Source organism: Typopeltis vanoorti, chromosome 2, assembly GCF_054136105.1.
Source record: "Typopeltis vanoorti isolate ZY-2024b chromosome 2, IOZ_Tvanoo_1.0, whole genome shotgun sequence".
Classification (NCBI taxonomy): Eukaryota; Metazoa; Arthropoda; class Arachnida; order Uropygi; family Thelyphonidae; genus Typopeltis; species Typopeltis vanoorti.
This window is the reverse complement of record NC_143550.1, coordinates 147,418,663-147,446,362: the sequence shown is the minus strand read 5'-3', so window position 1 is coordinate 147,446,362 and position 27,700 is coordinate 147,418,663. Positions and strand designations below refer to the sequence as shown.

The 27,700-nt window shown below is 34.9% G+C and overlaps 1 protein-coding gene across 3 annotated transcripts in view; it reads left to right on the top strand.

Moving 5' to 3' along the window:
* Positions 1-27,700, top strand: part of LOC150109513 (guanylate kinase) — a 117,092-nt gene that overhangs the window by 41,786 nt on the left and 47,606 nt on the right. The window contains exon 1 of one of the 3 annotated variants that reach the window (XM_090413434.1): positions 17,781-17,986. The exons of the other annotated variants lie outside the window; for them this stretch is intronic. Coding sequence (XP_090269560.1) covers positions 17,929-17,986 — 58 coding nt within the window. The 5' untranslated portion in view covers positions 17,781-17,928. Of the gene's footprint in view, positions 1-17,780; positions 17,987-27,700 lie in introns of those variants that run through there. 3 annotated transcript variants of the gene reach the window in all.

Here is a 27,700-nt window from a genome sequence, read left to right as displayed (position 1 = left end):
AACCTTTGCTACCCATCAGTAGGGTATCACCTCGAAAACACTTAGTCACAACATTAAGCTGGAGTGCAATATGTGTAGGATAGGATGTGATGCGAACAAGTTAGGTCTCAAAAATCACATGAGGTCATTTACAAATCTTTGCTACCTAACACTATTGTAAACATTACTCACATGAAAGCTTGACTAATACACTACCCTGGAAATATTTTACCTTTGAAGTAAGCGCTATATACGGCTATGAAAAGAACGATGACTGGCTGACCGGAAATGAGTCGCTCAGTTATCTACAAACTAGCTTAATGAAAATTAACAGTGTGGGAAAGTAATTCACACACAATTTATTTATTTTACTCAGTTATTCTGGTTATAATATGTAGTTAACTGAATTTTAAAAGTAAAACCTATAATGAAAACGTCAAATGGATTTCATAGTTGTGTTTGTGTTCTGTGCTGTGAATATATGTTAAAAATCAACAATTTGGAATATTCAGAAAACCTAGTTAGTACCAATATGTTCTCATTCTGGAAAGAAATGTAAGTGAATTTTAACTAAAACATAACAATTGATAATTGTAATACAATAATCAGTGGTCGTATGTTTTTAGTAAACATAATTCTAAAACTTAACGGTTTTTTTTTTTTTTTTGTTTTCATAAGAATAATCACAGGGTATATTAGAGTACCAACATGGACACATTAGCGAGTTTTCATGTCTAAAGTGTATGTGAAAGAAATGTTACGCCAAGAAAAACACCATTTGCATTGGTGATATATGTAAATTCAATTCCTATTTCTTGCATATGTAAATAATATCTGTGAAATAAATATGTAAACTTAAAAGAACAAACAGTGTCTTTGATGTGTTATGTATGTATGCTTAAGTAAGAACACTTTTGAAATAACCGTGAAAACACACACGATTTGTTTATTTATTTATTTATTGAACTTTAAGATCTTACTTTTAGACAAATCAAAATATCCGGATGAATTATGAATAAAATATGAACTTGATTAGAATATGAATATAGAAGAAAATACAGATGAGGTATGGAAAAAAAGTATGTGTGTTTGAGTGACATCAGTATATAATTAATTATTCAGAAAAGCTCGAAAGACTGCCGCCATCACGACTTTCTCTAAGAATTCCCACCCTTTAACAGGAAACAAATACCCCAAATGTATTGGAAAATTAGTACAAACATCTATATAAAATAAAATAATAAAAAAAAAAAAACCATATGTTTGAGTGACACTGGTATATAATTAATTATTCAGAAAAATCTAATCACACCCGCCATCACGACATACTCTAAGAATTCCCATAGACGACAATGACGGATGTGTGCCACCCTGGGAAAATTCAAAGATATCTTATCATCACACCACGTGATATTTCTGACAGAAGGGGGGCCCAGCGAAATTCCAAACTCAATAACAACAAACATTCGCGTCACGATTCCTTATCTTATCTTGATCTTGATCTGGTCAGAAGTGTCCCACCAATCACGACACGATTTCTTATCCACTAATATCATCCTTTCCATTCAAAACAACAACGTCACTTATTTACAAATAACAAATGACGTCACTTATCTACATCTGAAAACAACACACACCCACAACACGAATCCTTATCTCTACCATCACCCATAATGCCATACGCGAACCAAAACACAAGAACTGAAGCCAGTGACCATATATGCTCCCAGGGAAATTTCTGACTCAGGAAGCCACACACACCGGAAGCATTTGGTTTAAAATGTCCCACCAATCACAACACGAATCCTTATCTCTACCATCACCCATAATCCCATACGCGAACCAAAACACAACAACAGAAACCAGTGACACACTTGCCCACACGGAAATTCCAAACCTTACACACCCATGAAGCCATGCACACAATGACGTCATCAACCAATCACGTCACGATTCCTTATCTTATCTTGATCTTGATCTGGTCAGAAGAGCCACTCCTACTACTACTCCGTAGTATTTGTAGAAAGGATGGCTATCTTTCGGTTTATAAACTTTTGAATGATCTGAATAGGTTTGAAGGTTACTCTGATATTATATGGTTTTAGAAGAAGAGCTAATTTTTTGGATATGGTACTAACAAATGGAATTGTTATAGAGCTGATGTATTCGGTTTCATCTTGTTGTCTTTGCAGTATGTCATTAAAGAAAATTTTGTTGATATATGAACAAAATTCTCTTTATCAAAATTCTCGGTATGTCATTAAAGAGAATTTTGTTGATATATCAAGAAAATTCTCTTTAATGACATACCGCAAAGACAACGAGATTAAACCCAATACATCAGCTCTATAACAATTCCGTTTGTTAGTACCATATCCAAAAAATTAGCTCTTCTTCTAAAACCATATAATATCAGAGTAACTTTCAAACCTATTGAGACCATTCAAAAGTTTATCAGATCACTGAAAGATAGCCATCCTTTCTACAAAATACTCCGGAGTTTATAGCATACCCTGCTCATGCGGTATCAATTACATCGGACAGACATCTAGAAGTTTTGAAACAAGAAAGAAGGAGCACATAGGCTATGTAAGGAATAACAGACAAGATATATCAGGCCTTTCTTCCCACTTCGCCTCTGCCAACCATAATATTGAATGGGATATGAGTCATATGCCCTACATAGAAGAAAACTACCATTCCAGAACATTTAAAGATGCTACAGTCGCCCGTTCAACTGGTAACTTAAATAAGAATCAAGCCCTAATCCTACCAGATATATGGAAAACTCTAATCAGATCATTTAACCAAAAAGAAATGAACTTCCATGAAAATTACAATAAATATCTCAACAAATAAAATGTTGTACTTGTAACACGCATATTGTATCACGTGTCGTATTGTTATCACGCACAGTGATAACTTTATATAATTTTTAGAATTGTCGGTTAGTTTCCTAGTTTTTGTTACTTTCTATTGCTTACCAGTATATCCTTTGAAAATGCTGACAGATATTAGTCAGTGAAACGTCGGATATTAAACTATTATTTACTTGACTAACGTACAGAATTAAGTCTTTAATTTAATTTATTAATACTAGTGGTCAAGAAAAAGGTCATAATAACCTATGCCTTTATTAACATCCAGTTTACTGAATATAGCTAACGTTTCGCATTGTTCCATTTTAACTTGTTTTCTTCCATTATATTTGATTATACAGTACTACTTTCTTGTATTCAATCAATATCTCAACTACTGAATACACAATCCAGACCAATGAAAATTTTACACAATGCACTCATATAAATAGGAGTTATGATCGGCATCCTGTCTATAATATATTGAAACTAATATAGTATTTATTATATTTCTTTAATTAATAAGAATGTTAAAAATAAGGGTGCTGCCTGTGCCTTCTTAACAGCTGCTCCGATTCCATAGTGAGTCATCCTAGTTTTAGGAAATGACTGCTTTGATTGATCACAAATCTAAAACCAATATTCGTCTTAGGAAAGGTGTGACAAGACAAACCAGAGAAAGATAAGCGAACACGTGTTCTTTTGTCATTGTCTCTGTATCCAGTATGAGTAAAATGGAAGAGTACAGTGACATATGAAAACTTCACCAGTATCTGTCTTCCTTGTCGCCTGGCTGTCGATATCAGATAACATTCTTTACAATGAAATTACGTCTCATCGATGGCATGCATCGACCCCTCCCCCCGGCAATAACTACCCCTTTTATATCATGCAATCATTTAGTTAGCTGTCAAGTTCACTAAAATTAAGTATTCTCAGTTTTCCAGGATTATCTCCAGGTTTAAATTAAAAAATCCAGCTTTCATTACGTTTTTTCATGTCAATTATGTAGTGCAATTTTCTTGTGCTTCATAGTTTTAAACTTCAGTGTTTGCATTACTATTTCCTATTCTTAGAAGACACCCGAAGAAGGCTGTCAAAAGCCGAAACTAGTTGTGTTTTTATTTCAATAAAGCCTTACTATTATTCTCGGTTTTAGTCATTAAATCTTATTAAAATGTATCATAACAACCGAGTCAATGTTCCTGAAAGCATATATATATATATATGATTATCAACGTCGGGATACAACTGAAATCTATAAGAAATCGTATTTAACCAGCATCCTGCTTTACTAGATACAACAAGTGAAATTCACAAGAACAGCTGTGAGACTCGGTATGGAATTATATATCTGAAATTATTTTTTCAGTTTTTAGAGGATAGGCAGAAAATGAAAATTTACTCGTGTGCAGTAATATTAAAAATTTTATAATCGTGTTTTTGAAATCAGTTTTTCTCTTAATGTTTACATTTTTTAATTATTTTTTTTCTCTGAACATTTTCTTCCGCAAAATAGACACAGAACAGGTGTCGGCAGACTTTACTAGCTTCATCTGCGAAAATTAGGAAGGTAGGCTGGCCACGCGCTCTGTGGCGCTGGTTTAAGGCACCAGTCTCTTCGGAGGCTTGGGTTCGAATCCCACCTTTGCCAAAGCTAGATTTTTTTGGATTACTTTATTCAGGTATGATCACCTGGGTTTCTTGGGATGAGGGAGTGATGGAGAGGATCCAAAGGCGAGTGACCAAGATGGTGAGTGGTGTGGAGTGCTTATAAAGATAGATTGAAGGGTCGAGGATTGCATAAGTTGGTTGATAAGCGAAAAAGGGGAGATATGATAGAAACATTTAAGTTACTTAAAGGATTTTATAGGATTGATGCAGGGGAAATGTTTCAGCACTTGGCTAGGGAGGGAGGGCAGAACAAGAGGTCATCCCTGGAAGTTGGGTACGAGTGTGGTTAGCAAGGGCGTGAGGACTAGATTTTTTGCTTGGAGAGTGGTGAATGAATGGAACGGGTTGCCTGAGTCGACTGTTAGTGCTTTGTCTGTTAATGGTTTCATGGAGAGGTATAATGACAGTAATGATGCAGAAAATTCTCTTATAATTAATGCATAGTGTATATTATCAGTTGATCCAATGCAGTGTTTATCTTGAAATTTTGTATTTCTTTTATATCATCCTCTAGGTCAGGGATTCTCAACCTGTGGTACGTGAGCCACTGCCTTACTGGTACATCTAATATCTTGAATTAAATATAGTGGTACGCCACTGGAAAAGGTTGAGAACCCCTGCTCTAGGTCATCGGTTCCCAACCAGTGGTACGCGTACCCCCGTGGGTACGTGCTGGGCCGTTCAGGAATACACGAAAAACAATCGGTAATGACGGAAAAACTGATTTAAGACTGTATCTTGCATCTTTTGAGGCACTGAACACAAGTGTCAGTATTTAAATAAATATTAAATGTAAGATATTTTTAAAACAGCTATTTTAAAAACAAGGGGTACAATTTATAGAAATAGGTTTAAAAGGGGTACGCTGCTCTAGGTGATTCTCAGACCTTCCCAAAATCTGTAGGTGTCTCCTTGGCACCCATAATAAGAACAGCAGCTGTTCTTAATTAAACTGGGTTCGAATTTTGCCATAAGTTTTAAGGACTTTTCAGCTGAAGTGGAAAGTCATGCGGACAAATATTCGGCTTTGAAATAATGTTGATCGAAAAAGTGGATATTAATATCTATCTTTTTCGATGTAATTTACATCGCGAAATGCATATGGCTCTTTATTTAGTAAATAAATTTTAAGTTTTTTCTAACTCGTGAATTTTAATTATTTTAATCTTTTAAGATATTTGTATTGTAGACAGTTGTCCATACCTAAAAATAGCACTTTTCATAATTTGCTCATTCGGCGTAATCCCAACAAAATTATGACGCAGATGATAACTGATGTCGTTTTAAAATATTAGTTATATGTTAGTAACTAGCATCATTAATTTCACTTGTCCTGTATTTCTCCCCTCCTCCTCCAGGAAACTTATACACTATAGTTTTCATTGCCCCTAAGTACATCAGGTTTTGTTCTCCCCCTTATATATATTTTTCTTTTGTAATATGGCAAATGTAAGCAGAAGTTAAAACATTCATGTGACAATAAGCAGCTGCAATATGGATCACCGGAAACCTCTCCTTAGAAATTTCTGGTTTATCTAATCTGGCCCCACCTACCGAATATTTTAATATGCTCTAAATTCTTTCGTAGGTGGGAATTGAATAAATCGTTCTATAATATTTTGTTTCCCTTTCACATTTACGAACAGCGAACTGTAAAATATTCACTTTGTACTTAAAATATATTAAATACTAAGGGAATATTTGTGAGTTGCACGTGCGGAATCAAGTGCACAAATCATGATGTTTTAGTTCCATTTTGCGAACTTCACACATTGCTATTTTAAGGTTGTTTATAAGTTAACTGCAGACTCTTGCCAACTTTCATTTCGGCGTGAGTTTTAGAAAGTTTCCGCGCGTCTTCTTTCTCATTCAGTCATTTATTTCAAGAGAAATATCAAACAACTTTAGTTTGCTTTCGGATCACAAGTTTGTTCTGAATATAATTGAGCATACTTCATTAGAACATCGGGTGTGTGTGATTTTTTTTTTTTTTTTTTTTAACCATACTCTGAGTTGAATATCCATTCCGCAATCAATCAGCATATGGGAAACTGAAGCTTTCCATTAATAGAATCTATTTTTGCTGACCCATTTGATTTTTTTGAAAAGTTCATCATAATCCGAACTGTTTTGTAACCCCACACTTAAGGTCGAATTATTAACTTTAATATCACACTAAAAACATTTGATAGGATAAAAATTATCATTCAATAAAATGTCTTTTACATGATTTCTTTACTTGATGAATGACGACTTGCAAAACGTATTAAGCAGGATAGAGACCACATAAGCTCCATATTCAAATTAATGATGCTCAGAATCAGATTAACAGCGACAATACCATGTCGCTGTTAATCCTGTTACACCCGAATTCTTATTATGGATCATTACTTCAAAAATTTTGCAACATGTCCTTCACGGGGTTGTAAAGACCTAAGTTCGGACCCGTCTAAGAAGCGAGGTACCTTTTATTAAAATATATTCAAGTGAAGGTAAGTTAACGGGTCTTAAATGGAGGTAGAAGACCCCCCCCCGGAAGCTCCATTTTTTTCGTAAAGCAGGCTCACTGGCTAAACCTAACTATACTGGCTTTAGTTCTGTTGTAATTATATCCAACCAAGTTTATTCACAATTAGAATTTTTCAAATCACCGAACAACTCAGCATAGGTTTTAAATGAACTTTATTAACTGGTATCTCTTATCAATACTCCCGATACTTAAACATTCATATACAGCGAATCTCTCGTTATGTCTGTCTCAATCATTCTCAGCCGAGTTTGATAATAAAAAAAAAATTATATCATTCTCTCCACCACCTACTAGTCGTGCGCATGTACACACACATGCCAGCCTTCTAATAGTAATCTTATTCGAGTAGTTTATCTTACTTGCTGATACTCTCGGTTCGTGTCTACTGTTTAGCAGCGATGTGGCCATCGTTGTTAAAAGTTTCGGGCTTTGAACAACAAAAAACAATAAAATAAATAAAAATAAATAAATTTCATCCCTGCAAAAGTTAAATACCATGTTTTAAGCAGTATTTGTAGTATTTTATTTTATTTACTTAATTTACCATGATGAAATTATTTGGAAAGAGTAAGAATACCGTGATTAGCTAATGCTGATCAAACTTGATTTTGAACCGATCAGTTATGTTGCTAGTCTTCAAAAGATAAATTATTTTGAAAGGGGGGGAGGGGGCATCCTCTTTGGTGAATGCCTCATTGACTTATTTATTACAGATGTACGTTTATATACTGTATTTTTCTATGTTTAGTCTTGACATATATAAACATGCAAAGTGATTTACTATCTAAGTTTGATACAGTTGCATTGCTTTTATTTGCAAACTGGTGTGCGTCATATTAATCGGGAGTGAATGGGTTGTTGCATCCTGCGTTGTGAAATATACCGCACTTAAGGTATGTCAAAATCTTGTGTAGTTTGAGTGCGTATAAAGAGCCATGACCTGATATGAACTTTAATACTGCCTTTAAGGTTGCGTTTGTTTAACTTGCACAGGAAACCGTATTGATAAAGTGACGTCATCACTTAATTGCTATCTGCCGCTCTCGAGTGATGATATCTGTCGAGTCATTCCCGATAGTTTAACTGCATCGTAAACTCTCTCTCCACTTGGGTCAGCAAAGTCCAACTGCACTTGTTTCTATTCTGGGATGTTATGCACATAGAACATTTAATCTTAAGTATACGCGATATCGTAAAGGCTTACTCCGTACATTTGTACTGTGATATTCTACAGAATTTTGGCGGATCCTCCTTTGATAACAGCTTTTATTATCCACTTAACTGCTACTCTATATCATTCCATCGCAGAAAGATCTTTAGCCATACTTGGCCGTCCAGTTGCCACATCACAAAAATATTTGTAATTTTAGTCAATGCTGAAACCAGTATATTCGGGATAATATATAATTGGGCATATAATGAATTCCGTGGAAAACGTTCTCTCATTAAACCTCAGCATCCAGAATATACCACCCCCTTTTTTTTTTTCCAAGGAAAAATTCAAGCACAATATGGGGGATGGAGGACAAGGATACATTTCATACTACTTACGAATAGCCGACAGATTACTTAATTGATAGTTTGTGTTGGTTTGAAGAATTGAGTATTGTTTACTGTCAGTGTTATCACACTGACTGTAAACAACAGTACTGAAATTCTTAATTCTGAAATTCTTATTACAAGTTTTCATTCCTCGTTGACGGTAAGTGTCCATGTCTCATACTGAAGGAGGGGAAACAGCAATCGTCTACCACCTTATATACTCACATATGTCCTTTCGTGTTACAAGGTGATCAGCATTCATTTTACACAAATTATGTACTCTACAACCGTGTTATAAATAATTATTTTAATTTCCCGACGTTTCGACCTTCATATCAAGGTCATCACCTGGAGTACACACACAGAGAGAGAGACAAGAGCTAAATTACATTTCACATAGTATGCTGAAGAGACAATGATTTGATCAACGGTTATTCTACTGGCCTGACCTGTAGTCAAAATAAAATAGAATTACAATAAATAAATAAAATAAATTAACTACATCAAAACTATATTCTATTTAAGATAACATCAGAGAAACATTCTTTCATATAGATAGTTTTGTTACAGTAAAAATGATGTCCTAATTTAATATGCCAATTGTTATATTAGATTTAGGATCCTGGATTACCTATGGTTCTATTTAAAATTAACTCTTAGGGAGAAAGGCTAAGTGGGTAGAATATGTGCCTTCCATATGCTTGGGATTTTTAGACCATTATTGTTAAGATTAGGATGATTGATAAGAATCTCACAGGCCTCCTTAAATTTACGTTCATACCATGTTTTGTGTGATGTAAATAACAGGTGCTTTTCCAGTCAATTCTATGTAACGTGCTCAAGGGCATGATCAGAAAGATCTGCTTGGCCATAGTTATTATATTTAATGTATCGTTTATGTTCGTTTTTTTCTGATAGGAATAGTGCATTCGGTTTCCTAGATTTTCTACATTCCTCTCCTTTAAAACCCAAAGGCTGGCTTAGACACGTTGATGGTGTTTTCGCTATCTAGCACCATGGCCGCCAGACATTAGATACTTTCCTCAGCCACCTAAACAAATAAACAACACAAATGCATACAATTCACAATTGAAATTGAAAAGCTGAACACACTTCCGTTTCTAGATGCACTTGTCACACGTCTTCCTTCTGGCAGTCTTTCCTTCACTGGTTACCAGAAATCGACACATACTGGCTAATATATACACAAAAACTACGGAAAAAGGGGTCATTAATACACTAAAAAACAGGGCTTTGAAGATTTGCTCCAATGAGCAAGCACTTAAAGTGAATTAAAAGTTATCAGCAATACCTTTCTAAAAATGGTTATAGTCAAAATACTATCAACAAAATTCTTTACAAGACCTCATTTAGAAACAAAAGTAAACAAGACTACAATAAAAGTGTAACCATTCCATACTTTAAAGGGATATCAGACAAAATAAACATAATACTACAAAAATACAACTTTAAAGCCGTCTTTAAACCTGCAAAATTAAAGAACTTACTCAGCTCATCGAAGGATCACTCCCTCTGCTGACCCACCCTGGAGTATACCGTATTTATTGAACCTGTAATTTACCCTATATAGGAGAAACAAGATGCACAATTCATATCAGAAAAAGGAACATAAACGACACATTAAATATAGTAACTATGGTGAAGCTGGTCTTTCTGATCATGCCCTTGAGCACTTTACATAGAATTGACTGGAAAAGCATCACACAAAACATGGTATGTACGTAAATTTAAGGAGGCCTGTGAGATTCTTATCAATCACCCTAATCTTAACAGTGATGATCTGAAAATCCCAAACATATGGAAGGCACATGTTCTGCCCACTTAGCCTTTCTCCCTAAAAGTTAATTATAAATAAGACCATAGGTAATTCAGGATCCTAAATCTAATAACAATTGTCATATTAAATTAGGACATAATTTTTGGTGTAACAAAACTATTTATATGAAAGAATGTTTCTCTGATGTCTTAAATAGAATATAGCTTTGATATAGTTAATTTATTTCATTTATTTATTGCAATTCTATTTTATTTTCACTAGATGTCAGGCCAGTAGAATAACCTATCATTAAATCATTGTCTCTCTAGCATACTATTCAATATAATAGTATGCATATATACAAATGTAATTTAGCTTCTCTCTCTCTCTCTCTCTCTCTCTCTCTCTATATATATATATATATATATATATATATATATGTGTGTGTGTGTGTGTGTGTGTGTGTGTACATATTCCAAATGATAACCTTGATATGAAGGTCGAAACGTTGAGAAATTAAAATAATTATTTATAACACGGTTGTAGAGTCCATAATTTGTGTAAAATGAAATACTCACATATGCTTTCGCCAAAATATTCCATCTGTTTGTTGGACAGCTGAGACGCTATCTTCTCTGCCAACCAGACCGGCAAACAGATTCTGTATTTTAGGCATATGTGAGAAATTACTCTATATTTCTGTTTAATATTGATAGCTTTATCAAAGACATTTTAAAAAGAAAATTAGCAGTATAAAAAAATCACAGAAAATAACTAATTGCTGTTTCATGATTTGCTGATTGTAATTTGAATGCACTTTAAAGTACCTTTTAAAACTCATTCTTAATAATCGACAAACACTTTTTTTTTTCTTCTGCGAAAGTTGTTAATAAAGGATGACAGAGAAATTTCCAATTAGGATTTTTTTAAAAAAATTTGATTAGCCTAAAACTGCATTTCATATAGAGACTTTTTCTGTTTGTGTTTAGTTCTTCCATTATTTTCGCTGTTGAGCTTATCGCAACCACATTTTTGCTTGGTCTCCCTGTTTAACTCTAGGCAGACCGTAGATTGTTTAAACCCAAAATTATGACTACCCAGAGGTTTATGTGTCCCTGTAGCATCATAATGAAACTACCCGTCAAAGCAGCAAAATCAAAGCTCTTATTACTGTTATGCAGCAGAGCGGAATTTGGTGAGTGATAATGATTTTGTGGTCCATTTCACTTTTTTTTTTTTTTTTTTTTTTAAATCAATAATAAATGCACCGAGGGCTAGGTAACCCAGCTTTATACTAGAGACCAAACATGGTATGCTTTCAAGCCACATCAGAATTCAAAAGGTTTTGTTATATAAAAGTTTGAAAATGATAAAAGGTATTGCCATACAGTAATCTTTGGTTAGATGATGTTGAAACCCTGCTCCGAAGAGGCAACGGTGTGCTTTATCAATCCACTTCAGGCCTCCAATAAGTAAGGGGGAATGGAGTTGTACTCTCACACCATGAGATGAAAATCGCACCTCAGTGGATATCAGTGCAACGGGATTTCAAGTATAGCTTTTCCGCTTTGCAACATATAGATTGTCTTCTCGCACATCCAGGATGGACCCATTTATTTCAGTCATATGTCGGATAGTGTGTGAACTCATGAACTATTAGAATTATTTAAACATTTCTCGCAGTTTACCTGTCAGTTTTCTGAATTTTAATACCCGCCTCTTTTCTTGAGAAATGTGAATCCTTAGTGCTGATTCAATAATTCCCTTGTAGCATCACTAACGTTAGAATAAAATTCGTAATCAGGTACATGGCTATGTTTTAGCTTTCGGCTGTGACATTTAATCATATGTTATAGCATGTAGTCAGATATTTGAGCTAAAACAATAGTTAGCTGTAGTATTAATAATGTTTATATCTCGATTTCCCTTCCATTAATCGTTTCACATTTGTTGCAATATAGTTTTCATATCTGGTCACTTGTATTTCCGACTCAAGTAGGTGAAGATTAGACTCTTCTCCAGGTCATGTCACGTTCTCATTTCTACTTTTCAGGATATATGTCAATTCCATCAGTTTCACTCTTTGGACTTTTGTTTGAAGTTCAAAAGTCATTCATAGACCTTAAAAGGAAATCGATAAAATCGTAAATTGTTAAGCGTTTATTATCTTTATTTCTAAATCCTATTTATATCAGAATTTATTTTCATTTTTATAAATTCTACTTTTAATCTTACCAAGTGTTAACACCCCTTTTCACTCCCTTAGAATATTTAAATATTGACGTTATCATTCATTTTCCATTTGTAAATTTATCACCCTCCATTCAGTCGTTCAGTATCCTTAATACTAATAATTTTTGATATCAGTATCCACTGAAAGCAGATCTTATTTCTTCCTACATATATCACTTTAAAGTCGAAGGAATCGTGTTAACGAAGCAGTTTTTTTAAGTTAAGAGAAGCCGAACTTGGATTGCGAACTTAAAGTAATCAAGTAAATTTAATAGCTAAAATCATTATTAACATGCTTAGAAAGCATGCAGTCCCCAATATACATGTATATAAATTGTATCTGAGTAGTGGAACATTACAGTAATTTGTATTACTTTGCCACGTAGTGCCGATTCCCCATTCAATACAATAAAGTTTTATTTGTACGACTCCTCACCTACAACGGGATGCTTTGTGTTATCTTTATAAACAAAATAAGATTAAGTGATCGTAAATTTTTTGACAAATTTCGGAAGATATCTGCATAGTATCTCATAACTTAGGTCACAAGATGAATATCCTTTCAAATTTTGAGTCGTGAACCAAAAAATTGGGGGAAACGGCTTGACCTCGATAGTTCACTAACTGTAAGATTTCTCTAAACTTTCTGCGTATTGATATTACAAACCTCCGTGTAATGTGGAAAGCAGTGAGAAATAATGTACTCCTCATCCAGGGTCTCTATGATGATTGAAACCCGAGGTTTACTACCAGATAGTCCTACCGACTAAGCAAAGATAAGTTAATCCTTGACATTTATCCACATTGTGTATCTTTTGAATTATGTCGCTTCATTTTTAAGAAAGTTTTTTTGCTCATGAAGGGATGGGAGAGCACTACGAATGGAAACAGAAACTTGACCTTTCTTCCCGCCAGGAATCTAAAATCTTTCGTCATATGATGGGATAGAGAAAACATTTTCTGTGCATGTGCGACTCAAACAATACATGTGCGTACCCCTCCCCCAGATTAGTTGTGCTTGAATGGGCTGGAATATGAGACTAGCTCATTTTCTATTAACTGTGTGTTCTGCTGTCTTATTTTTATTTATTTATTTATTTATCTTTGAGAGTGCATTTCTATTTCATGTTTGTTTAAGTAATTATCATAAGAGTTTGCTATGACATTTAGCAAGCAACTAAGTGGCACGCAAATGAAAGTGATCTTGCATCCATATTTGTCTCATATGGAAGAACTTTTCCTCCCCGAAACTGGTTAGAAGAGCAGTACACAATTAACAGATATAATGCACTAGCCTTGTAGCATTAGTTGTTTTGGCCTTAATTCAAGCAGACCCACATTTGCCTTGTAGATTTTAATATGTGCGCGTCGCTACATGGTAATTTTCTAAAGCATTGATTGTGCAGTTACTATGAGCAAGGAAATATCTATACAGGGTGATGAATTGATGCATGAGCAATACGGGCTAAAGGTGACAAGTATTGTTAGAAAAGCAGGATTGTGAAAGTAAAGTAACCAAGCAGACTGCAGTAAATTGTAGGGCGTCCCTTCATTAAATGATAAGTAAAAGGAAGAATAACTTTGAATGTCAATGGCATGACAACCCACATGACTGCAGGCATTCTAAAGCATTGTTCAAGTTTTAGAAAAGTTAGGATCTAAATTAGGACTGGATAGATCGTGATACGAAAAATTATGGGACTATGTGAATGTAGAGATATTGTCTAGTATATTACTGTACCTTTCAAAAACATTTGACAGGATACCGCATACGTTATTGCATAAATTAATGTGTTTGGATTGGGTGGTAAGCTGGTGGCATGGATAAGGAGATAACTGTCTGAGATATCTCAAAAGAATAGTGGAGGAAAATCAGAGAGAACGAAGGTGAAAAACGTTTTACCACAGGACTCTGTTCTTGAGCGACTTCTATTTAATTTGGATATTAACGACGTTGTGATTGGTTTGAAGGGAGATAGATATACAGTTGTCATGTATATGTTTGCCATTTTGGACTTAAAAGATTTCGGGCTGTGTATCATATTGGTTGGTCTGTGCTTTGGGAAGTTGACCTAAAGCGAATAAAGTGGTAATGGACGGGGAATTGAAGTTCAGATGCCATATTTGCAAAAGTAGTATGCAACACAAATGATACTATGTTGAAAAGTAGGAATTAAGGAAATTATTCCTATTCTTCATAGAGAACAGTATATTCCAGGCCATATCTGAATTATGGTGCACATATCTGTTCACCCTGGCTTCACGGGAAGGAAATGTAGAAACATTGAAAAGTGCAGAGGGAAATAAGTTGTTAGGACTAGGGTGTGTTAGATACAATGATAGATTAAGATTGGATTGCAGGGTTTTGGCCAATCACTAGGGGAGGGAGGGAATGATATGATAGACATAAATTAGGTAAGGAGTTTTACAGAGGAGAGGGGGTCATCCTTGGATCTCTAGTTAGCAGGAGAGTGAGAAATAAGATTTTTTTTTAGTATAATTGAGTGTGACGCATTGAGGAAGTAGGGAAAGCACTGAGCTTGAGGGACCTTAACCCTGCGGTAGTCGCGGTTGAAAAAATTGCAGCGTAGGTCGCGTGTATCTGAGAGATGCATTCGTTACTAGTATGTGCTAAAATGCGATAAAACTTTAAAAAAAAAATGCAAATATAATACATGATGGTTTATTTATTTTCAGTTACAATCTAGAAATTATTGAAAAAAAAAAACAACTAAACCAATAATATACTGACATCGGAGTTCGCGATATCTCTCAGATACAATTTACTATGAAATATCTCACACCGTTACATAACACGTGTTAAACCAAAACTGACCGCATAAAGAGTGTGGAATATCACTCGTAATATATGCATGCGCAGCTATTCATAACTTCCAAGCTATACACTGTATATGTGTAAGAATATTTATATTAAAAACTTTGTATCTGTCAGATCAGCCGCGACCTCCGCAGGGTTAAGAAGTAATTTTTTTCCATTAAAAAAGGATACCTGTTTACGCTTTGTAGCAGCATTTTTGGTTCCATAATGCTACATCACTAGAAGACAGACCGTTACATAACGTTCGATTCTAGTCATCAGTTAGAGGAAATCCCTCCCCCTTTCCCAGCCGATTCTCGACTTAGTCGATCTTTTGGTACAATCAAATAGGATTTGAAATCCCTGGAACTATTAAAAAAAAACCCTCACACTATAGATACACGAAATGCCAGTAGTTTGTCATATTTTTGTCACTTGTAAATTTACAGATCATTGGTTGGTCATGAACTCAACTCTCGATGACGACTAAGGATGGCGATCGCGCCCCTGTCGATTCTCAGTTGTTAATTTTAGAGTTATTTGGGAAATTGAAAAGCGGCAGAGGATTTTTGAATATATTTTGTAAATTCGAAAAGTAAACGTTTCGAAGAATTCATACTGATTTTGATTCATTGCATTTAAAAATGGCCTTTTTTTACCCCATTACAGTTTGAGAAACTAATAAAATACATTAGTCTGTAGTTAGTGTAATTATTAATATCGCCTTTTTTTTTAAGATGGATTTTAAGACAGTTTATGCAAATATAAACATTTGGAAATGTTTATATGCAAAATTAGATAATTGTGATCAATTACAATATGAATTCCTCGAAGATTAATACATTAATTTTTTTTTTTTTCACTCATACACGACTAGCCTACCTTTAGTATAATTAATTCAACAAAGCACGAAGCATGCTCAGATTTTCTAAGCTTCAGATGTTTATGTTATTCCAAGTTTGTTTGTTATTCCTACTTAAAAATATTATGCCCTTCATTCCAGGCAAACTGGAACTCTTCGCTATCTTCAGTTGTTTTTTAACATGAAATAAGCGATTGTTTTGTGATCTTACTAGTTAGTTGTATTCGTTAATGTATATTTCAGTACCCTTCAATTTATTATTAATATCTGACTCTTTGAAATTGCATGCCTTGTATATATAAAGCTGAGGCATACGAGCCACACATGCGTATGTCTGTAGCCTGCTGTCCCAGCATTAGTGAGTTTAATTTTATATTAATTTTTATGGCTATTTTGCTTATGTTTCTTTAGGAGTACCCCTTTTATGTCGTCATTGGCTTTTTACTCAGTTTTTAGGGCATTATTGATATTTTAAAGATATAGATACACGAAGAATATAAGGAAGGAATAATTTGGACATACCTTTGTAGAATGCTCTTGGTTGGCTTCTTTTGGAGCGGCATATAGCTATAAACATTTATATACCACTGCTGAAGTATGACAGAAAGAAAGGGGGGGGGACGAAAATGTGGAGATAGAAAGATGTGGGAGAATTGCGGATAAAACAAAGGTATGTGAATTTAAAACCCGAGTGGGCTATGAATTCTTTGGGAAGAAGGTGAAAGATAGAATATTTTAGGGAAAAGAAGGATTGAATATGATGAATCAAGATTAGAGGGTTTGCTCTTAATTTTAGTTTAATTTTATTTTCATTTATTACAAGAACTCTTTGAGGCGTCAAAACTTCATCATGTGTGTGTGTATATATATTTATTTTTATTTTTTAATTTTTTTCTACCCACGAAGGGTGGGTAGAAAAACATATTTGTTCAGGTTTTTAGATTCCTACCCCCAAGATTTAAAGTGTCATAATATATGCATATACAGTATAGGAATATCAGAGCTAACGTCCGTAATTATATGAAAGATAGCAGAGCCATGTTGAGTCTTTTTTTAAATATCCATATATGTATTTCATATATAAAAGGCATTAGCAGATTTTATTTATTTTTTAATATATGATATGAAATACGTGTGCTCACCTCCCCTAGCCTTCTCCGAGTGCATTATGTTATTTATGAATTCTCCATGGAGGTTCTCAGTGTCTTGAACATAAGTTTCAAGAAACAAAAGACGGTTTCTGGTGAAAACAGTTTATTTTATAAATAATCAAATATTTATTTGCGGTATATTGTACTGTGCTAGTGCAGATTTGTAAAAAATATGATTTAGCACGGTTTTCTTTTTTTTTTTTTTTTTTTGCCATTTTTGTGAAGATCGTTGTTGATCGCACATGATTCGAATTTTACAAATTCGATATATCACTTCACTATGCATTACATCAATGGCACAAATATTTTGTTTTTGAATTTAGTGGTGTGTACTGATTGATGCTTGCTTACCTGATATATTACTATTTCAGTCATCCGTGTAGGAAACACATAATCCAAAAATCATTGCGCCGATTTACTTAAAGACAGTGAAGTTGGGCTACTCAGTTGAATTGCGTTTACCGTACTTATTTTTATCAGTTGCTAGTCGTATGGATGAGTTTCGATGCACAGCCGTTTATTTTGCTGTCATTTAGATCCATATAAGAACAAACACTTGACAGGTGAGTGTTCATCGCTAGTAATTTCGTAATAAAACATGCATATAACCTGATTACGATAACCTGTACATAGAGAGAGATGATTCCCCCCCCCCCCGTATCTACGCATTATCTCATTGGGCTAATTTTAAGGCATCCGAGATAAAGAATTCAGCAAACCTATATAAGTAATGAGTATTGTATACAAAATAAAGAATAACATGTATATACAATGAAACCTTTATTAAATAAACATAATACAAGTAGTGAGAATGCATAACTTAAATGAAAGTAGGATATTTGATGCCTCACTGATAAGTCATTTAATAAGGCTATTTAATATATATGTTACCGCTAAAGTGCAGAAATCAGTTATTCTGCAGATTATCTAGGTATTGTGCAGATTAACTACGGTGATCCGTTAATGTGCGGAAAATTGTTTCATTCTCAAATTACCTAGGTAATCTGCACATTACCTACTAGGCACTCGTTAAGTGAAAATAAGATCTTTGCTGGAACAACAGCAACGTTTCTGTATGTTTAAATTAAGATAATGTTATTTATTTATTTTTTGATATCTAAAGAATCAAGTTAATACAATCAAACAATCAACAAATTAGTTGATAGAATCAATCATCAATCAATTAATATAATACAAGGAATCAAACGGTTTAAAATATTATTACAATTAAGAAAAAAAACATATGATAAAATTATGTTTACTTATTAAAAAACCAAACTAAAAGTGGGGGAAGGAGTAGGGAAAGGAAATGAGAGAAACAAACTTTTGAACTTTAACGATACGGAAGCCGTTAATGTGCACATTACCTAGGTAAAATGCGGAAAACTCTTGATTCCGCACGTTAACGGAGCAAATCAGTTAATCTGCAGATTAGCTAGGTAATGTGCACATTAACGGTTTTCGCACTTTAGCGGTAACATATACATATTTTGAAGAAACACAGAAAATGAAATACAGTATCTGTAATACTAGGCGTGGCCAGAGTGTGACTCGGAAGCTGACTCTACATACACAGTGTAATTTGTGGTAAGGTACATCACTCATTTTTTAAAAGCCAGTCTTAATGCAAATAAATTAAAAAAAGAAGTTAGGCGTTGAATTAGTAACCTACCTCACAACCAACGATGACAACCATCTAATACGAAGGTATTCACAAACTTCCGTTGCAATTCTAATTCAGCCTGAAAGTTCTAAATGCAGGGACATTTCCATTCAGCCACACAGGCCAACTACCATTTATACCTCTCCCCCAAACACGTCATGAAATTATTATTATTAATGTTTTGTCATAAAGTATTTTCATATTTTTCAGAAAAATTCGTATGAATGTTCTAATTGAACTTCACAAAATTCAGACGGTCTCCGGGCGTCTGTTCTCCATAAAAATAGAAGAACCCAGTGGATAACATCCACAGTGAGCAGACAGAATGCTTAAGACCTTATCTCCCCTGGTGTTCATCTTATATGTATTTACATATAAATTGTTTATTTCTAAAGTAAAAGTTTTTATCGTATAAAAAATATTGTTAGCCATATATATATATATATATATATATATATATATTATTATTATTTTTTTTTCCCCACATCTGACAGCTCTTGTCGGAAAGCTGATTCTCTCCTTCCCAACAAGCTGATGAAAACCTGCGATCAGGATGCACTTTCCTTAGCTATCCAGCATGATCGTAAACATATGTTGGATGTGACCTTAGAGTCTTAGAATATATTTGAATTGTGAGTGCTACGAGGAATTAAAATAATTTAGATATTTAAAAAATAGATTTTTCCCCTTCATTGTACAAAGAGGCTTAAAAGGTTCTCAAGAGTCCCTCTAACGAATGAAGAAATATTATCTTAATTTTTTTTCTAAGATTTTATAGTATGTTTAACATTTTTGACAAACCTTCCAGGCTGAATTTAAGACCTTCCGTAATTAATGATTAAACACTGATATTCTTGCCATATTTTTACAAATACGGGTCAGTGTTATCGGCTCACATCTCGCGATAAAAATCATGTATACTTTTATTTAATAACAGTGCTACACGAGAGGTTTCAAAATACATAGCACAACATTGTGAACAAGTGGTTAAAAAGAAAGCTGGAACATGTTAATGTATTTATTGAACAATGTGATGTGTTTTAGTTCTTAGGGAAAGCAGTGCGAGGTAGACTCGGGTCTGGGTGAGTTAACGTACCCGTTCTCTGACCGATAGGCAGCTGGTTGAATCCTGATGTGGGCATGGTTGTTTGTGATTGTCTTTAGGTGGGCGATGAATCTGTCGCTTAGTGCGAGGACCACTGTCTTCCCCCTTATTGGAAGCCTGGAATGGCTTGGCTCTAAAAAGTTGCATGTTTGTCTCTATAGCACAAACTGTGTAAAAATGAATATACAGGGTGTTCGGGATAAATTTGACAGTTTCGTAAGGAAAAAGAAAATCTTCTTTGTATCTATTAAATTTAATGAATTGACAAAAAAACATTACAGGCAGAGTTAATTACAATACTATCAACAAGATTTACTCAAAATAACCACCATTAGCATCGATCACAGCTTCAATTCTGCTTCGGAACCTCGAACAAGCTGATGCTACAGTCTCCCTGGGAAGGGCCGCAAAAACTGTTTTAATTTTATCCATTAACTGGGCTTTTGTATTACTGGAAGTGCGATTGGTGTCTTTTTCAACTGCGCCCCATACAAAATAATCCATGGGGTTAAGGTCTGGGGAGTTTGGAGGCCAAACATTTGGACTGGTGAAGTCGTAGAAATTTTCAGACAACCATTTTTGACTTTTCCCAGAGGTGTGGCAAGGGGCCGAATCCTGCTGCCATACATACGGCCTACCATTGGCTACCCTTGTTATCCAGGGCTTGACTACAGTTAGCAACTCCACGAACAAAGCCCGAATTCCAATGCCAGGGTTCTTCAACACCTGTTCCTGCAGATTTGCAAGGAATTCTGCTGTACGAACGCAATCAGATCGTCTGCTAGGGATCTTTCTTCTTGCTACATCCTCGTAGTCACCATTGCAAGTCTCTAGTTCATGCCTGATTGTTTTTACTGTATTCAGGGAGCATTGGGCAGCAGTCGTAATATCCTTATTTTGATGGCGGGCACGAATCATCATGATACAAGTTATTCTCTTCCATGATTCAGGTGGGTTCCAGCTATCCATCCTTTCTGACATCTTGTATATGAATGAAGAAGGGTCCAAACTTTTAAATGAAGAGAAGTGTGTGTTAATACATGTAACTTACGGAAAAATATAATTAATTATAAATATGTCAAATTTATCCCGAACACCCTGTATATATATATATATTCATTTTTACACAGTTTGTGCTATAGAGATACAATTCCTTAGCCCGTCTGCCATACTAAGATATTATAAGTTTAAATTCTTTCGTGGTAGACATAAAAAAAATGAAAGTTTGGTACAGTACTTTGAGATACTATCAGCGGGAGTAAGTGAACAGAACATGGTCATATATGACCATGTTCTGTTCACCATCCCAAATGTGATTGCAGTATTCCAAACGTGGGATGAGAATTAGTGTATTGAATAATAAAAAGCACAAGTTTTTTTTTTTTTTTTTTTTTTTTTTTTTTTTTTTTTTTTTGTGAGACTGAGGATGTTTTTATGTAATATGATGTTTGTGCAGGAAAGGCTGGAGAAGTGTGTTAGCCCAAGAAGAATGTGATCTTGCTTTAGAATTGAAGTGAGGCAGGACAGCTTTGATGTAATTAGGTTCCCCTCATCCTGCTGCTGAGGAAAACCTAATAATTTCTAGTAACGCGATCATCTGCAAAACTATGGATATAATTTATGGTTAGTGAGAAAAGGTTGTTTATATAAGAACGTGGGCAAAAAGTAGCCTGAAGTACAGTCATCCCTCGACTTAAGTCCGGGTTCCGTTCCATTCGGCAGGACGTAAGTCGATACATTAAATCAACAGAGTTATAGGGGTTTGGGAATTAACCGTAATAAGTATACTGTCATTTTAATTTTTAAACCTGTACTGTGCGTTACTGCCACTATAAAACAGGAGAATAATCATCCAAATCTTCCTCCACAATCACATCTTCATTACCTTCCCCGTGTGAACGATCAGGCTGTCGCTCTTCTGATGTAGCCTTTTTTTTTTTTTTGATTAAAATGTCCAATGTGTTTTGCTTATTCTTCTCCTTTTCATCATAAATTTGTTCATAGCAAGCAAACGCATCATGTACTTTCGTTTCTGTTATTAAGTAGCGTTCAACATTGGGATCCGTGTCTTCAGCCATTATGAGAACATCACTAGCTGCAAAGAACTTTTCTGCAAGACTCTTCAGCAAACGCATCATGTACTTTCGTTTCTGTTATTAAGTAGCGTTCAACATTGGGATCCATGTCTTCAGCCATTATGAGAACATCGCTAGCTGCAAAGAACTTTTCTGCAACAGTTGTTCCTCCAGTTCGACCAATCCTTCGTTGGTCAACTCTTCGGGGGAAACTTTCCTTCGTTGGTCAACTCTTCGGGGTAAACTTTCCATCCATGAATTGAATTATGTCGTCATCATTCACTTCGAGATTCAGATTGTTTGCTAGGTTCACTATTAGAAACTTCCAAAATCATGCACAAACGTTTTTAATATCTTTTTCCATATGCCACTCATACATTGAGAGGTCACTTCGTCCTAAGTCACAGAAACATTTTTAATATCATGATAAATATTGATTGTTTTCCAGAATTACATGAGAGTCTGGTCATTTCCTTCAGTAGCAGAAATGGCTGGTGAAAAAGTTCCCCGTAGATAATAAGCCCTAAACTGCAAGAATTCCCTGATCCATCGGGTGGATCAATGAAGTAGTGTTTCGAGGGAGAGATATGACCTTGAACTTGGTGAAGATAACCCTATAAGACGGAGCATTATCTAGAATTAGTAAAATTTTAAATTCTACATTTTCTTTTACACAATAGCTTTTTATTTCGCTGGCATAAAGTTGATTGAGTCATCCACGACTTTTATTGCTCTGATAAGGAACTGGAAGTATGCTTCCCAATGTTTTTGAAGATTTGTGGATTCTCACTGTGCCATATCACAAATGGTTTCAGTTTATATCCAGCCACATTACCCGTAACAGAATCGTAATACGGGCATTAAGAGATTTCAAACTAGGTATAGATTTTAGCTGCATTTTGTGGATGAATGTCCGCTCGGGCATTTTTTTCCGAAACAAGGACGTCTCATTGATATTAAATATTTGCTGGGGCAAATAATTTCCCTCCGTAATAATTTTATCCAATTTTTCCACAAATTCCTTGGTAGCCTTCTAAGCACTTGCAGATTCCAATATATTTTCACATTATGCAGTGCAAAATGCTCCTTGAATCTCATGAACCAACCGGAAGAAGCATTGAATTAGTAGTCATAATCAGGTTCTGCTTTCTCCTTCAACATGTTGAAGAGACCCCCTTAGCACTGTGACCATAGCCTTAGTGGTTATGGTCACAGTGCTAAGGGGCACGTGCTTATGGTTAAGGTCCTCTATGCATGATGCATGTAGCTTTTCCATATCACCGATAGGACCTTGTCTTTGCTTCGTCACTCTCGTCGATTTAATAGAAGCAGGTCCTTTCACAGCCTCTACGATTTTATCCTTATTTTTCAAAATGGTTGTCACTGTAGAATGAGACCATCCAAAGTCATGTGCGATCACATTGACGGACTTACCAGCTTCATGTTGCTTTATAACTTGCAACTTCGTTCCAAGGTCAATTGCTCGCCTCTTTTTCTGTGATTCTTCACTAGGTTTTTTGATTGGACGTGTAGGGGCCATGTTGCACAAAATATCGCGAAATATTTAACGATAAATACACAAATAACCCATTTCTCAAACACAAAATCAGCAGAGGAACTGTTGAAGATATGTGCCAACTGCAGAAGGAGGTTGCCGCTGAAAACGCTGTTGCCACTTGCATGCTTTACCTTACGCTCGCTTGCATCTTGTTCAAAAGTATAGCCGAAAATGTTATTTATTCCCTAATGGGATCACGGACGTATCTTAGAACGGACGTAAGTCGAGGGATGACTGTATTCTGATGTGTAAATCTGAAGAGTAGAAACTATCCATTATGATATTTAGTGAATAACCAGAAAGGAAACTAGTAATCCATTTTGCAGAGAGTAGAAGTCAGACCATAAGTAGAATTCTCTGTCATACCAGATCGAATTCGCTGTCAATGCCTAGCATAACTAAGCGTGTTTCGACATGTCTTTCCACAGCAGGTGATCCATTTGCCGAATGTCAAGTCAGATCATATAAGACGTTAGTTTGGTAAGCAGGCTTTGCATAATCCAATCACATTTCCTGGAAATGTTGAGGGTAACTAAACGTGTTTCTCTATACCAGTGTTTCTCAAACTTCAGATATCTGCATACCCCTTCTTAAATTTTCATTATTAACAAGGTACTCCCCTTATCAAATAATAAAGTATATTTCACTCTAAATGTCTATTTTATTTGAGTTTATATGTTCAGGTAAACAAAAAATATGATTCATTTTTAATAGAACAAAATTTGGAAGAGGTTCCTCTTCATTTCCCGTTCATGAAAATCCATATTTCAAGTAATTCATATCATACTTACGGAGATTTTTCATCTTCTTCCTAGTTGGTTCTCTAGAGATGTCAGACGACACACCCTTGTCAATTTCATTCGATCCAGATACAATATCAACGTTTTCTTTTGTTGCTTACAGCTACTTGTATTTGCGATATTTGTCTCTTTTGTGGGTTTTATAAATCCCATCTTTAACCAATGATCCATACTTAAGAATTTGAAAGCTAAAAAAATTACCCTATTTACTTGAATATAACTACACGTGTAATTAGTTATATTTGCACGTGTAGAAGTGTTATATTTGTACCTTTTCCCCAAAATTAAAGCTAAAAAATCGTGGTGCGAGATATATGCGGGGATTTTCGGAAACTAAAGTTTTCAGAAAAAAAACTGCAAATGGTGTGACTTACAAAGAAGCTCCTACTCGCTATCGCTACTTTAGGCATCGAGAACAGTTTCTTGTGTGCATCGTCAAAGTTATCTACCCAAATAGCTTCATCTTCTTTACCATTATATTTCCCATTAAATTACCAGTAATTTACAAGACTTGAGATACGTAGAGCAGCTATGAAGAAGTGCATGTGATTGGTGCGGTATTAACAAAGGATCAGTTGAGTTGAAATGCCAATTCTATTCAACCGAATTCCATAATATCTGAAACACATTCACTACATATTTCTTAGTTTTAACACGTTCACGACGGGGTGGTGTAAAGCAAAACCATATGTTCCACTGGCAACATATGGTTTTGCTTGAGTCTATACAGCAGTTTCTGTTGGAGGGGAGATGTGATTCATTAGTTAGTGCCATTTTTAACCCAGTTGTTTCTAATTGCACTATTTGTTGAGAAATATAATGATTCCATGCGTTAATGATGCATACCGAAAATTTCCACGTATCCCCTGTGAATACCTTTCCCGTAACCCCCGGAAGTACGCGTACCACACTTTGAGAAACACACTGCTCTATATCTTTTGTCGAAAAGTGGATTATGTTAGATAGGAGAACAGCTGTGGAGCTTGAGTTGCGGAATTTATATTGATAATCATTAATTAAATAGTGTACCTCCAAGATGGAAAGTTTAGCTGTTGATGACTATTGTTTTCTAGAGGTTGAGGTAAGGACAATTGGTCGATATGTTGATGGCCGAGTTTTATATCTCATTTTTCGCACTGGCTGCGTATAGGTTTGCCTGCATGTGATGTACTTGTCAGCACAATTGGAGAAATACCTTCTGGACCATAAGTGATATTTTAATGTGAATTCTTCAGGTGTCATCCCTAAATATAGCTTATCTCACTTCATCTCGCAATTAACAACAAGAAGTTTGAGTATTGATTAATAATTCCATTTAGCAAATTCACTTCTCTTAGTGTGTTTCTATAAAGAACATGTAAAGAGGTCCGAATGCGTCTTGAGTTCCTCATTTTAAATTTCCATTTCACGAAATAATAAACATTCCCTTAATCTTGTTTAATTAAGGATTTTAAATTGCCTATTTTCCTGTTTTTAATTTAGATTGGGAGGAAGAAACAGCTGTGTTATACCATTTTTATCAGTGCTCAAACTCATAAACATCAGAATTCATTTGCCACTTGGAAGTGAGAACAGCATTGCCTTAACAGTTTGTAGCATAAATAGTAAACAGATATTTGACTCTGTTTTAATCTTTTGAGGTCAGATTCTCTTACATGATAGCGGAACTAGTTGACTGGACTAGTTGCGTGGTGCTCTAGGCTGCTTTTAACCGGTTGCTTTTTTTAAATGTTTCTGTTTTATTTAGTGGAAATGTTATTTTAAGGCAAGGCTGATATCACATCAGGCAAGGAGAAAAGAGAGGAGCAGGTTGTGTCTTTGAGGTCATCACGAAAACTTGTTGCTATTATTATCGATTTTGTTGGAATTGGTTTAACTGAGCTTTGATAGCTTCTTTTCCCTTATTTCTGCAATAAACATTTTTAACTAAATGACAGCGTCGTCCAGTAATAATACCAAGAAAAAATAAAATAAAAAGTTTTTTAAAAATATTGATTGATAATCCGTTTTAGTATTGATTTATAATTGAGAATCCTTAAAACCTTCTGAGAAACAGTGGTGTCGACCAAGCTGTTTTTGAGGATGTTTTAGTTTCCTCAGCAAATCGTTGAGCCAAATATAACTTTATCTGCTCATAAATATTTCAGACTGTTTTGCTAATATTTTAAAGTGTAACTCTGTAATCTATCAACTTTGAAATATAAAAATAACATTCCGCCTTTGTACTTTGGTCTCGTGTTTTTGTAATCACAAACAGGAAAGGTTATTTGACCTACATAGTACTCTAGTACCGCGCAGTGGATTGAAGGTTGCGAAGGAAAGGGGGGGGGGGGGGGAGTCATCTTTTAACAGTATATTTGAAAATCTACCAGTAGCATATTAAGGCAAACGTACGAAGGAAGGTTAACCCAGAGAGGAGGTGTTGAATTTTTCACATTTATGTTTTCATTTTTTATGGCAAATTCCCACGAAAGATTGTGAGTAGATGGATGGTGTGAGATAATTTGAAAACACTTTTTTTTCAGGGTACATGCGAACTTTCTCAGCCCCTTTATACGTTGAAATCCAAATGCACTAACCGATTGAATATAAGATTGATCTAAGGATCCACATTTCTACGGTCGAGAGAAATAATCGTAGTCTTATTTCAAGATTAAACTTTCCGTGCTTCAGAAATTTAATGGTAACAGAGTGATCAGTTTTCTCATAGTCAACTATGGTTATTGTTTCCTTGTCTCATCATAAATACTCAGTAATTTATTCGTATCGTTGTTTAATAGTAAACGGTTAATTTTATTTATTCTTGTTTGACTTGATTGTTACATAATATAATCGTTTTACTTTAGATTTATCTTTCGTTCGTTGTCGGTAAAATCCACTATTTATATATAAATCTTACCGTAATGCATTGTTTGTAATTACTCCCCCCCCCCCCCGAGTTGGTGTTTTGAATAAGCTGATTCATAGATTGTGTGTATTTTTTTAATATAACTTGAAAGCAAAAAAAAATCGTTTTTACAAAACACTGTCGAAATTGCGGAAATGGATAAGAGTTATTCATATAGATAATTTTCTT